The sequence below is a fragment of the Monopterus albus genome, unplaced genomic scaffold, assembly GCF_001952655.1.
Source record: "Monopterus albus unplaced genomic scaffold, M_albus_1.0 scaffold65.1, whole genome shotgun sequence".
Classification (NCBI taxonomy): Eukaryota; Metazoa; Chordata; class Actinopteri; order Synbranchiformes; family Synbranchidae; genus Monopterus; species Monopterus albus.
Window position 1 is genome coordinate 1,459,545 of NW_018127945.1, and position 13,951 is coordinate 1,473,495.

Here is a 13,951-nt window from a genome sequence, read left to right on the forward strand (position 1 = left end):
AACAAAATCCTACACAAAAACACACAGAGTGAAAGAGAGAGAGGAGTCACACAGGGGTGAGCGGAAGATAAATGGAAAGCTTGATGAGTCTTCCTCACCCACCGATTCACAGAGGAAAGTTGGTGAAAGTGCTTGTTTTTAATTAATAAAGCATGTACGTGAGAGTGAGAGACTGTGTGTGTGTGTGTGTGTCCATGTATGTGGATGATTTATGAGAGTGTGTTGTGCCCTTTAGGGCAGCCTGAATCATGAGTCAGGTCTGGTTTGGGGTGTCAGACACTGATCAGGCCTCCTCCAAACACCATTGTGTGTTTGTGTGTGAGTCTCATGTGGGTGCACATTTATGAGGCCTGATTCATAATGGGTATTTTTTTTTACCTATGTAACTGATCTCAGTTGTATCACCATTTTGAAGTATCATTTGCTTTGCTTATAGACCCTTCAAAGGAAAATATAGAAGCTGCAGTACTGCATTACTACAAAAATGGGTTGCAAAAATTTGCTACCATTAAAAAAAACAAAAGAGATTGGAATAAATATTTAACTATATTTTGTAGGTTGCCAGGTGAATTAATTTGACAATGATAAAATGAAATCCCAGTGTCTCTAAAGCAGTTTTGAAAACAAATCTTCATGTCCAGTTAATCCATTGCCTGTGTTTAACTGTGGGTCAGAAGGGGTAAAGGACGTCTGAGGTCTAATATGCAGCAGATTCTTCAGATTTTCCATGGAGAGAAACCAAAGTTTATTGTGAGTCTTTGACCTGATCAGAATCACATCACACAACTTTCTTCTGCTCTGTTCAAAAGCAGCAACTTTTCTGCAAATCTAATCTTAAGCATATTGTTTTTTTTTTACTACTTCCTACTTTTTCAGTCATTTGACTATGTCACACACACAAAAAGACAAATCCAAATTTATATCCAGATTTGGAACAATTTAATAGTTGTTATGAGTGAGAATACCACTGTTAAATTAGAGGGGAAATGACACCAGTGTTGTGCGATTGCAGCTGGTGATCTAATCATATAATTACAGAAGTGAGTTATCAGTTTGAGTGTTAAGAGAGTAATGTATGTTTTCTGATGGGTTATATTTGAAAATGGCCTGGTGGGGAGCTTAATGCTTTGTGTTTCTGTGTTGCAGGTTACAGCACGGTTGCGTTCGATGGAGCCGGTAATTACGGTCACACTCCTACGCACCACAGCTCACAGTTCTCCAACCACTCCTTCAAACATGAAGATGCTTTAACTCAGCAGAACACTATGGGTGGGTGTGTCTACTGTATGTGTTTGAGTATGTCAGCACTATGTGGATTCAGTCTTTGAATGTGTCTGACTCACACCCCTTCATATACAGTAAAGGACAAATATTTTGTCTCTCCACATAACAAACCTGTTGTGAGTGTTATTAAAGGGAATTTTTCTTTCAGACACAACTCTTTGTGTCTCTCTGTGTCTCTTTGTGTTCTACAAAAGCAGTAACTGCAGAAGAAGTGAGTCGGAGAAAGGGGCTTTAATGTTTTCAAGCTAAAAAGGCCTTTTATGCCTTTTTTCTGAACTTAAATTATAGAAATACTTTTGCACTCTTAAATTGGATAATGTTTAGGGAATGTGAGGGTTAGTATCAACACGCAATACTGTATGTATTATTTTGTCTTAAAATTAATTATAATTTGATTATGAACAGCGCATTAAGCTGTCTTTGTTTAGTTGCGTCTTGTCTGTTTAGATGCGTCCGTCCAACTGCTATGACGTGTTTTAATAGTAAAGCAGATAGTTACATTCACTTCTGTTTTGACCAACTGCTCCTTTCCTCCAACATTAAAGTGGGTTTAAATGTACTTGCAACATAACCTTTAACAAAAGTCTTACAAATTATTCTGCCGATACCAGACTCAGGGCGTTTCCTTTCATCTCACTCCTCCTGCATAAATCTGGAAAACATATATTTCATCCAAAATAATTTGTGGATCTATTTTTATCTTTCCAGTAGTTCATTATCTTTAAAAAAGTTTTTGAGTAAGAGCAAAAGAAGATCTTCACGTGTATTTAAAGCACTATGTGAGTGCACAGCTGCATCTGTACGGCAGCTCCATGGCCCTCACTTAGGGACTGTCTTGTCCCTTATTCTGATGTTTCCACAGTGACCTTGCCTGTCAGAGGTATAAATCAGCCACATCCTGATTTACAAACTCCCTCTTTTCCTCCCTTCTCTCATCCACCCACCTTTCCTTTTAATCCCACCTCTGTACATGTTATTGGTAAACATTTAAGTGTGTGTGTGTGTGTGTGTGTGTGTGTGTGTGCGTTGTGAAGGTGCCGCTATAAATTTTAAGCAAAAATTACTGGGTGAATTGGAGCTGAGAGGGATTTTTGAAAGTGGGAAAATGTCAAGGGAGCCACTCACTACACTGTTGAGGAAGCTCAGAGAGAGTAACATGACGCGAGGTAGAGAAAATAGGAGAGGGCAGAACAGTGCTCATCTTTAGACTTACTGCTGCATACAGAGGCTCAGATGTAGTTGCATGTATGTTTTGTAATTGTGTGTGTGTGTGTGTGTGTGGGCGATATAGGTGAGCAGCAGTATCCCGTACCTCCTCCTGTCTATGGATGTCACACGCCCTCAGACAGCTGTACAGGCAGCCAGGCCTTGTTGCTGAGAAACCCATACAACAGGTAACACACACATACACAGTTTTTACACACAGTCCTTGTACATGCATAGCATGCTGTCTTCAAAACCTATTTTTATAACAAACAAGTGGACAGAACTAAAGCTGGAAAGGTTTCAGACACCATTGTTGGCTGTTCCGTGTCAAACAGCAGTAATTCAGTGAAAGGTAACAGGATGTGAACAGGATGTTCACCTTCAGGACAGGTCTGTCTGCCACCGCAGCTTCCATTCTAATTTTGTTCTCCTTCCTCTGGGTGCTTTTGGGGTGTTTCACTTGTGCTGACTCTAACACGAGAAGGGTAGTTTTCTCCCCGACACTGTTCTGAAGCTCTAGCATCTGATGTTGCTGATTGGTAGCTTTATGCACACCACACGGACTGTACGAACATCATGGCGCTAATCAACAGTAACAGGAAGATCTGATAGAAAGTGGGTTGATAAAAATATATTGTGGATATTTGGATAGTGTACTTTTATCTTATTTTATTTTCAGGACAGATGATAAGCTTTGAGAATACATGCCTTTCATATTTTTGACAAAAGTTCTTTCCACATATTTGAAGAGAAGAATAAGATTTTAAGTAGTTTTATGCAACGTTATTGTACCACACTGGTGCACCTGTTATAATATAATATAATATAATCATATTTGATAGACATCTGATAGAGAATCAATCAAGCTATCAAAGGGTTTTCTAATTACTGTACATTTTAGACAGTTCTTTTAATTAAGCAGGGAAAAACAAATGACATTAACATATAATATACAGTAAAAACCTGCAGTGAGAACAGACAGTCTCTCATTTGGCTGAGTCACATTAAGCCATTTGTTAAAATCAGTCTGTGATTTGCACAAACTTACACAGACAGATTTGCAGTAGATGAATGAGACTTCACAAATATTTCCACTCAACTACAATCTGCTGAGAGTAAACCACAGCTATAACTGGCATCTTTCCATTTTTTCCAACCATACATTGATCCACCAAGCAGCTCTGCTGTTGGTTCACTCTCCTTTACGTGCTGTTGCTTGTTTTGCCATTTGGACAGTGTTGGTTTTAACATTTAATGACTGACCTTTTTTCAACAGGCAACATTTTGACTCATCTTAGTATGAAAAGCACAGGTGTTACTAATGACAGCTCTGATCTATTTGGGTGCCCCAGTAAGTCATGACAGTGCAACAGCATGATCAATACCAGGACCCTGAAAGGAGAGAATCTAAATAAAACTCAGGCATTATTAATCATTCGTTACCAATTTTATTATTTACATGTGAAGAACTGTCTTACATGGCAAAGCCTGTTTGGAATAATGTGGGAAAATAAGCAGCAAAAGATCATATTATATGGCTTGTGATATCAGAGCATCCTTCCCTTTTTTGAGGAGTGATTCTTTTATCATTACATGTTGGTTTCTACTCCTTCAGTGAGATATTCACCTTGAAAAGCTCTTACTTCACACGCCAACTATTCACCCATATAAAACAAACATACAGGTGTTAAATTAATATTGTGAGTCCAAAAACCCCCTCATTCCCCTGTCCCAGCAAAACATGTCACTCTGACCAGCTCGACTCCAGCCACACCCAATCCTAACCTTTTATTCCCTCCTATCCTCCCTTTTCCTCCTACACACCACAACCCAAATGTTCCCAAGAAGTACTGCTCACTTTCTACAAAGTATCAACATTTTGTCCATTTATCAGTCAGTACTTTATTGAAATTCCTTTAAAGCAAATTTATAGGAAAACAAGGACACATGCTGCAAGATATTCAACTTTTTATGGTCAACAAGCTCAATCACACAAGCACAGCAGCATGTCTGGTCTTCAACCAGCCAAGGACAGCTCACTGGTTTTTCATTACTCTCCACTGGTACAGAGTAACCACTGGTGTAGCAGCCTCCCTCCTCCTCCTTGTTCACTGCAATCTTCTAATTGATGCAGACGAGTCAAACCATCAATGTGCGGAAGAAAATCTCATTCCAAACTCTTATCCTGTGTGCTTCCTTGTGTTACCAGTCTCAATCCTGTAGTTTTCAAAGATCACTTTTCCTTCTACTTGCTCTCCTAATATACCCTTTCTCTTTCTGACTGTCTCTCAATCCCACTTCAGCTCTTTCTTCCACATCTCTTTGGACAAAACCAAACCAGTGTAAAATAGTGCAAACCATTGCACACATTCTGATCAGGATATGAGTGACTGCAAACTGCAAAATCTCCAACTCCACTGCATGGAACCACTGCCCATGCATGAACATAAACGTAGTTATAAATCATACACAGGTTTTAATAGGCCTGCTCCCAGTTTAATAAACTAGACATTTTAAGGGGGTCCCCCTCCACACTGTCCACACTGTTTGCTTGTTGTTTTGTCTCTAAATGAAACATTCTTCACATGCCTCTGACGCTGTGTTTTCCATCAATGATGGAACTGAAGAATCCTCTGTAAATACCACAGCAGGGATGGATACTAAAGTTTTAGTGTGTGTGTGTGTGTGTGTGTGTGTGTGAGAGAGAGAGAGAGAGAGATGTGTGGCTATATGGCTCTCCTGAAAGTGTCAGTCTGAGGGTCTTCTTTGTCATAAACACAACTGATATCTACTCAGCACACGCACACGCACACACAGAGAATACATGCAGGCAAATGCACACACACAACTGCGAAGGCTCATAGGAGTTGAGTCAGTTGTCTAATCTCGCATCCTGGTACCAGCAGGACTGTATTTACTCTGCAGGCAGTCAGTTTGGTTCGCTGGAACAGCATGAAACGAAAACATGCTGAGATTTTATTAATCCATACAGACACACAACCACCCACCCACACACACACACACACACACACACACACACACTGGGTCTTATCAAAGCACCAAACACTAAGAGACGCCTGAAAGTATTTAGGCACAGAGTGGAGAGGCACACTGTAACCTGACTAGCTGCTGTATTGTATCAAACAGTCAGCAGTGAACACAGAGAAGCCTTTTTTTGGTTTACATTTTAAAATTGATTTTAAGTTACATTTTTAACAAATCAATACATTAATAAGCATAACAACTGTTAATTCTAATCATAAGCAATGGGAGGAAAATATCTAGCCAACATTATTTGAAATATAAACACATCCTGTTTTCTGACATCTGAAGGGCTGCTGATGTCGCCCTGTGGGGTAGTGGGAAGAGAAACCTCAGGAAGTCCTAGGTTGGCCAGTATTGGAGGCCTTGGTAACTCAGCTCAGGAATATTCTCCTGTATGTAACTTCAGCTCAGTAGATGTACAGTAACTAGACATTAACTAGACTAACTTGATGTCATTTCTGGCTTAAAAGTAGGGTTGGTGATTCCTTCCAGAAGCATTTTTTGTTACATATCTTGAAATTCTCTTTGCATTCTTATGGCAATGAAAACATTAAATGCACTGAAAACATAAAGAAACAGATCAGCAGCAGGGCTGAAAAATGTCTGACCAATAATTTTATTCATCCCAAGCAAAACCATTGGATGGCTCACCTGCCTGTCAACTTACTTCCTATTTGGCACACCCTGCCTGTGCACTGTGTGTGTGAGCCAAAAGCCTCCCACAAGGTGCAGGCTGATGTGTTACCACTGTTTTGATTGTTAAAGCTAGTGAGCTATGGCAGAGAAGGTCCCCACAGCAGCTTTCATTCTCAAAAGGAGACCATTGTTACAGGCCAGTTTTTCCCATTTCGGACATAGTGTGAGAGTGAGAACACTGTCGCCGAGAACAGACTTCTTTTACATGCAGCCAGACAGCAGGCAGCTCTAACTGTATAGATGGGATTGTAATGCAGTTAACACATGCAGTGTTCATTTTACCAAGGTGGAATAAAGGCAGAGTAAAGCCTGTGTTTTGAATGTAGTGAGATGGGCTCCCTGTTCACTTCTCCCCACCAGAAAAGCCCGGACTTCAAAGGCTAGTTATCGCTACGAGCCAGGGCTAAAGCAGTTTAACCATAAACCACAGGCCCCCAACTATGGATCGGGGCTGCAGGTCTGAGTGGGTAGCACTGCATTTGAGAAAATTACAACTGAAAAGAAGCTGGATGTTGCAGAAAGTAAAACCAGAATTAGCATTAGTGTGGCTTTTGAACAATTTTCACAACTGAGGGAACAAAAGGGGCTGAAAAGTGAGGCCATAGTGGCCGTATTTCTGCTGGACACGTAATTATCGGTTTTGTTTGATTTGGGGGGCATTTGTTATTTTCCTGAAATCTGTAAGTAGTAGGCAGCTCCCTCTCTCTCTCCCTGTCTCTCTCCCTCTCCTTGCCTCTCACTCTCATTCTTGCCAGGCAGGTGCTGTTCAGGCGCTGCAGACTCAAGTAGTGACAGATTAACTAATCATCTTGTACCTACTTAACAGGCAGGAGAATATTCCTCATCGCCAGCACCTGTTCTCTCACCTGTTGGTTCCTGGTGCGCCAGCCTCACCAACCACTCACCTGTTGTTCCTGGAACTCTCACCACATCAACTGCTTGCCAGCCTGCTCAACCCACCGGTGGGCTCCCAGTGCTCCTGAACCAATGACTCTGCCCCAGGCCAACTCCTCACCAGTTCTCCTGCCTACCCACCTAGCCTTGCCAACTCTGAACTCCCTCCAAACCACAAGCTATAGCTCATGCTGGGGCACTCCTCTCTAACCAAGTGGAGTCTCCAAATACCTGTAGTTCATTCACATCTTTGTGAAAACTAATAAATTACCAGTTGTCCTGGTTCTGTCTTGCCTTCTGAGTCCACCATTGTTTTAGTTTAGCCTGAGAATCCACCAATCCTAACAGAAAGGACTGGCCAAGAATGCACTCTGGAGACTCAGACTCTGGACAATCATCTTTTCAGTCCAACCTCACACATTATGGGGGACTGCTGAGACATCTAGACCACTCCCATAGTTTACAGGCCGAAGCTACTCAGTCTTTGTCCCAGCAGGTTATTCAGTTTTCTCACCAGCTAGCTGCCCTCATGTCATTAATCTCCCCTGGACCATCCTCAGAATCCACAGCCTTGCAACAAGGGGCCTGTAGTGTTGCAGAATTTTCCACAGAGCTTTGTATTCTGGCTGCCGATGCGGGGTGGAACAATGAAGCCCTCTGCAGGGTTTTTTGGAATAGTCTAGGAGACTCAATCAAAGACGAGCTCGTGGCCTGGGATGAACCCGCAGATCTAGATTCCCTCATCTCGTTAGCCACATGCTTGAATAACCGTCTGCGGGAATGCCACCACAAGCAAGCCTCTTGTCCCAGTTACCCTCAAACCATGCATTGCAGCTCTAGCAGTATCGGGCCTTCCCGGGCTTCAGTCACTATATGTGCCAGGCTGACCCCACCTCATGTCCACAATACTGAGGAGCCTGTGCAGCTAGGTAAGGCACCATTGTCAGCTAGTGAGCGGGCTTGCTGGTTAAGAACGGGTACCTGCCTCTACCATGGTCAGTTGGGGCACTCATAAGATCTGACTCGCCAATAAGTGTGGGGGTATTGGCAGGTCATTCTTACCTCCCCAAAGAAGAATACCTGTCTTCAGCGCCTGGTATTGGACATGAGTCACGCCCATTCATCGCACTGATTGATTCGGGAGCCGCTGACTGTTTTATGGACCAAGAATTAGCCACCCAATTAAGTCTCACCACTGAAACTCTCAAACGCCTCCTGATAGCCAATCCCCTTGGTGGTCAACTCCTAGCTTGCAACAACCATCAGTCCCAACCAGTCACCTTTGTCATTTCAGGCAACCACCAGGAACTCCTGCACTTTAAAATCTTCAGATCTCCTCAATCTGCATTAATCTTGGGTCATTCCTGGCTCAAGATTCACAATCCCCAGACCGACTGGCAGATGGGCATTACCACTAGATGGAGTCCCACCTGCTCCTCCTCTTGCTTGAGATCAGCTCAACCACCCCTCTCTGCTCGAATACCAGACCTGTCCAATGTCCCACCTTAATATCATGACCTGGGTGAGGTGTTTAATAAGGACCTAGCCCTATCCCTACCACCTCAGATACCATACAATTGTGCCATAGATCTCTTGCCTGGGGCCACTTTTCCATCAAGCAAGCTTTATAACATCTTTAAACCTGAAAGACAAGCTATGGAGGACTATATCAGAGACTCTTTAAGAGCAGGTATTATCTGCCCCTCATCCTCACCAATTGGGGCAGGGGGGGTTTTGTGAGCAAGAAGGATGGCAGTCTCAGGCCATACATAGACTATCAGGATTTAACAATATCACAATCAAAAATAAGTACTCCCTTTCACTTCTCCACTCTGCATTTGAGTCACTCCAGGGAGCAACCATTTTCACTAAACTGGACTTGAGAAATGCCTACCATCTGGTGGGGATCAAGGAGGGAGACGAATGAAAGATGGCTTTCAAGACACCTCTGGGCCACTTTCAGTACCTGGTGAAGCCATTCAGTCTCACTAATGCCCTGACTGTCTTCCAAGCCCTCATCAATGATGTGTTAAGAAACTTCTTGAACAGGTTTATTTTCATGTATCTTGACAACATCCTCATATTTTCTCAGCCCCAAGCAGAACATGTCCAACACATCAGGCAGGTGCTCCTCTGGTTGCTGGAGTGGAATTGAAGAAGTGTGAGTTCCACATAGACACAGTGTCTTTCCTGGGCTACATTATCAAGAGTGGGCGGATCAAAGACAACCCTAAGAAGGGTCAAAGCTGTCACTGATTGGCCTACGCTAAGCACCCAGAAGGAGTTCCAATGTTTCTTGGGCTTTACCAATTTTTATCGTCACGTCATCCGGGGTTACAGCTTAGTGGTGGCTCCATGCACTCAACTGACATCAACGTCCCTGAAGTTCGTGTGGTCCCAAGAGGCAGAACAGGCTTTTCTACACCTTAAGGAATTGTTAACGTGGTTCAGCCCGACCCGGAATGGCAGTTCATCGTTGAAATGGACGCATCTGACACAGGGGTCAGGGTGGTTCTGTCCCAGCGGTCCACCAAGGACCATGCTCCTACTTGCCATCAAGCTAGCACTGGAGGAGTGACAACACCTGCTTGAAGGGTCCACACAACCGTTCCTGGTGTGGACCGACCACAAGAACCTGGCTTACTTTCAGTCAGCCAAGCGGCTAAATCTTCGTCAGGCTCATTGGGCATTTTTCTTTGGCTGCTTTAATTTCACTTCGACCTACAGGCCTGGCTCTTGTAATAAGAAACCAGACACCCTATCCTGCCAGTTCAGATCCATGCAGGAAACCATCACTCTGGAACCCATCATGCCCCCCCCTCCTGCGTGATAGCCACAGTCACCTGGAACATCGAGGACACCATTAGGAGGGTCCGACAATCCCAACCAGACCCGGGTGGGGGTCCACTGGACTGCCTGTTTGTGCCTGACTCTGTCCGCTCCCAGGTACTTCAATAGGCACATGCTTCTCGGCTGACCTGACATCCTGGAATCCACCGAATCACCTCGCTACTAAACTGTCATTTCTGGTGGATAACCCTGGAGAAGGATGCCTGTGAATTCATCCAAGCTTGCCCCACCTGTGCCCAAGCTAAGCCACTACATCAGCTTCCAGCTGGACCCCATCCCTAGTCATCCTTGGTTGCATATAGCCTCGGACTTCATCACAGGGCTTCCCCCATTCGAGGCTAACTCTGTGATCTTGATCATAGTGGAAGAGTTCCCCAAGGCAGCCCATTTTGTGGCACTACCCAAGCTCCTTTCAGCCCGAATGACAGCTGACCTCCTCATCTATCACATCCTGAGGATCCACCAAAACCCAGCAGACATCGTCTAGGACTGAGGACCTCAGTTTGTGTTTCAAGTCTGGACAGCTTTCTGCTCTGCCCTGGAGGCTAAGGTCAGTCTGTCCTCAGGCTTCCATCCCCAGACAAATGGGCAGGTAGAGCACCTTAATCAGGAGCTGGAGGTTACCCTTCGATATGTCACGGGACTGAGCCAACCATCTGGAGCACTCTTCTTCCTTGGGTGGAGTATACGCATAATACTCTTCCCAGTTTAGCATCAGGTTGGGCCCTGTTCGAGGTCTCTCTGGGGTACCAGCCGCCTCTGTTCCCGGAGGAGGAGGCAGATATTGTCGTGCCTTCAGTGCAAGCCCATTTGCGCCATCGGGTGTGACATTTGTGCCTGACAATTCTCCAGTCCTAATAAGTAGTCAGGCAATGTTTTAGTGTTTTGAAGGAGTGGCTTTGGAAAGAAGACAGAACAAAACTGTTGTCTTCTGTTGTCTACTTTCAAAATCAAGCTTCCTCTTGCTGGTTTATCCAGGGTTGCCAACCCTACCTTTTAGGAAAAACAGCAGGCTGCTGTTTTTAGTGCAGATACTCCAGATTTATTCAAAAAGTGTTAGTGGTACAATATCTAGCCACGAAGAATACTATGGAAGTGAATACTGTAGTTGTTTTTCTGAATAACAACAGACATATCTGTAAACACTAGAACTTGTTTTGCCTTGTTTCTCCCTATAAAAAGTTTTTACAGAAACACAGTGAGTCAAGGACAAATATTTCAAAACCTGGATAAATATGACAAAAACTACCATGGCCATTAGAGGGGTTCCAAGAAAAGATGTACTGCACAACATGTTGGATGTTTAAGGCAGAAAATTAAGACCAAGATAACTTTCAGAAATCAATAATTAATCAAGAAAATGAAAGCAGACATTTATTTGAAAAGTCATGGATCTGTGCATTAAATCTTATGCTTAGCCTTCATTCTGGCTATATTTCAGCAGAGACAGGGGTTGTGCTCTGCTGGCTGTGTGCCCCTGCTCCTCTGTAAAATAATAGCAGCATAATGAGCAGGGTACCAGGCACAGCACCTACCCTGTCCAGACTGCTGTGAGCCTGCAGTTGCTGTGATAGAGGGACTGTGGTCTTAGGGGATGAGAACCATAAATCTAGTGTGTAAGAAAATGTGTGTGCCTCTGTGTGTGTGTGTGCACCTGTTTGCGGCAATGTATTTAATCACACGGCAGGTTGAAATAATGACTGTGGACTCTGCTGCTTTTAATGAAAGTTGGCTATTATGGGAGAATTTAGCTTTCTTGGTGTCGGTCTGAGGCTCATTCTTTAACGTCAGCTCCTCCTGCTAACCCACTGCACAGCTCATGAGCTTTTCTTCTACATTTTGTCTTTCCTCCACAGCGGAGACAATTTATATCAAATGACCTCTCAGTTGGACTGTGTGGCATGGAACCCTGTCAATACACTGGCATCCACCATAAAGAGGTAGGAATTCATCCATCGCTCTCTTTAAACAACAGTAGTCAGTGAAGTTTTTGTTGGCTAGCATAAACAGCAGATTACATACTAGAGGCAGAACAGACTGATCATTTTGGACCAGCAATGGCAGCCTCTGTGCCCAAAGGAACAACTTATTGTAACACTCTCCTGAAAATCTTTTTGGTATGAAAAAATGCAGTCCTCCCCATTCATATCTAAGGGGCATTTTGTTTACTGCAGCCAACAGTAGTACTGCAGGGGCCTCCAGCAAAATGATGCAGCCCCGGGCGGCAACATTTGAGTCTGTTACAACTTTTTCTACACCGGATGGTGACATCATCCAGCAAAGGCACTATGCTGAGCAATCACATACAGTATGGGGGATGGTCAGAACATGACTACACATGGGAAGAAGACTCTTTTGTTTACCTTGTTAGCATGAGCATTCACTGCTTTTCGGTCTCGAATTTGGGTCACAGTTCCAAAAACAGCATAATGAAACAACATGCATTCATGTTAATTAGGGTACTGGGCATTAAACATGTTTTTATCCATCAGTGCCAACACATTGGTAGTAGAAACCAGTGCTAACGTAGAGTAGGCTACATTAGTAGCATGGCTAATCAAAACACAAAGGAAACTTGTGAGCAGGAAATGTTAATGAAGCCATGTACACCAACTTGGCATTGTATCGTAGACGCCTACAACACTCCCCCTGCAACCTCTCACCCCCTTGACCAAACCAGCCTCTTGCATAAAAACACAGCAGAGAGATGCATTTACCATACTCAGTCTGAATGCCCATTAAACTTGGTAACAGCATAGTCAGATAAACATCTACTGTAGTGAAACTGTTTCCCACATAAAGAATAATCCATTAATGTAAATTCAAAAGTTATTAGAAAATGGTCAGACAGAAGAGGGTTTTGAGGAAAGACTATTAAGTGTTTAGTTTCGATGCCATACGTCAGAACAAGATCAAGAGTGTGATTAAAACAGTGAGTGGGTTTATTTACAGTTTGACAGAAGCCAACTGAGTCTAATAATGAACAGAATGCATTGTTGAGGCTGTCATTGTCGGCATCTACATGAATATTAAAGTCGCCTACTATGATTATTTTATCTGTACTAAGCACTAAATCAGACAGAAAGTCTGAGAATTCACTTAAAAACTCTGAATAAGGAGCAGGTGGACGGTATACAATAACAAACAGAACAGGCTTTTGAGTTTTCCAGTTTGGGTGTGAGAGACTCAGGGTGAGACTTTCAAATGAGTTATAACTATGTTTAGGTCTAGGGTTGATTAATAGGCTTGAGTCAAAGATCCCTGCCACGCCACCACCTCGGCCTGTGTTTCGAGGGATGTGACTTTGAGGGATGTGACAGTTACTGTGGCCAGAAATGCACTGCAAATCTGAAAACACATACAGAAGTCATACTTTTTGTGATATTTGTGCCTTGACCTTTCTATGTGCTTTGTCCTGAGGGGCCCCCATAGGTCAGAATTCCAAAATAAACATGATTGCCCCGTTGTGGCTGTGAGTGTCCATCTTACTGTGGACCAAGAAGCTGATGTAACAGAAAGATTGATGACCTGCAGTGCCAACCAGACCAGCAACAGTAAAATCTATATTAATGTCCAGCTCTCAATTAAAAAGTGTTTGTCTTCATCCTTTGGTTGATGCTAGAGTTGAGTGCTTTGTGTCACTATGTGTCAGAGCAACAGAGAGTATGGAGTAAGGTGTCAAATGGGCTCAAAAACATAGTGCAGTCAAGGTTTCCGGGTTGCAAGCGAGAGCAGACGTCTTTACTGCTCCTCTTGTCTGTTCTACGATTTTTCACATCTTCTACATTTTCAAGTCTTTGAACAAATTCTACAACTACTAAAATGCCTACAAGAGGGAAAAGAGCTAATAAATCAGAAGCGAACGAGGATGTTGAAGCAGAAGAGGATTATATTTCAGCGGCGCAAGTAACAGAGATGTTGAGTCAGCAGAAGCAGATGTACACCACACTGTTGAGCCAACAACAAGACAACTTCA

The 13,951-nt window shown here is 43.3% G+C and overlaps 1 protein-coding gene across 4 annotated transcripts in view; it reads left to right on the top strand.

The window, feature by feature from the left end:
- wt1a (WT1 transcription factor a) overlaps positions 1-13,951 on the top strand; it is a 31,545-nt gene that overhangs the window by 3,977 nt on the left and 13,617 nt on the right. For 2 of the 4 annotated variants that reach the window (XM_020604467.1, XM_020604468.1), the window contains exons 2-4: positions 1,147-1,269; positions 2,576-2,678; positions 11,832-11,915. In XM_020604467.1, coding sequence (XP_020460123.1) covers positions 1,147-1,269; positions 2,576-2,678; positions 11,832-11,915 — 310 coding nt within the window. The remainder of the gene's footprint in view (positions 1-1,146; positions 1,270-2,575; positions 2,679-11,831; positions 11,916-13,951) is intronic. The other 2 variants (XM_020604469.1, XM_020604470.1) reach the window with 1 other exon arrangement.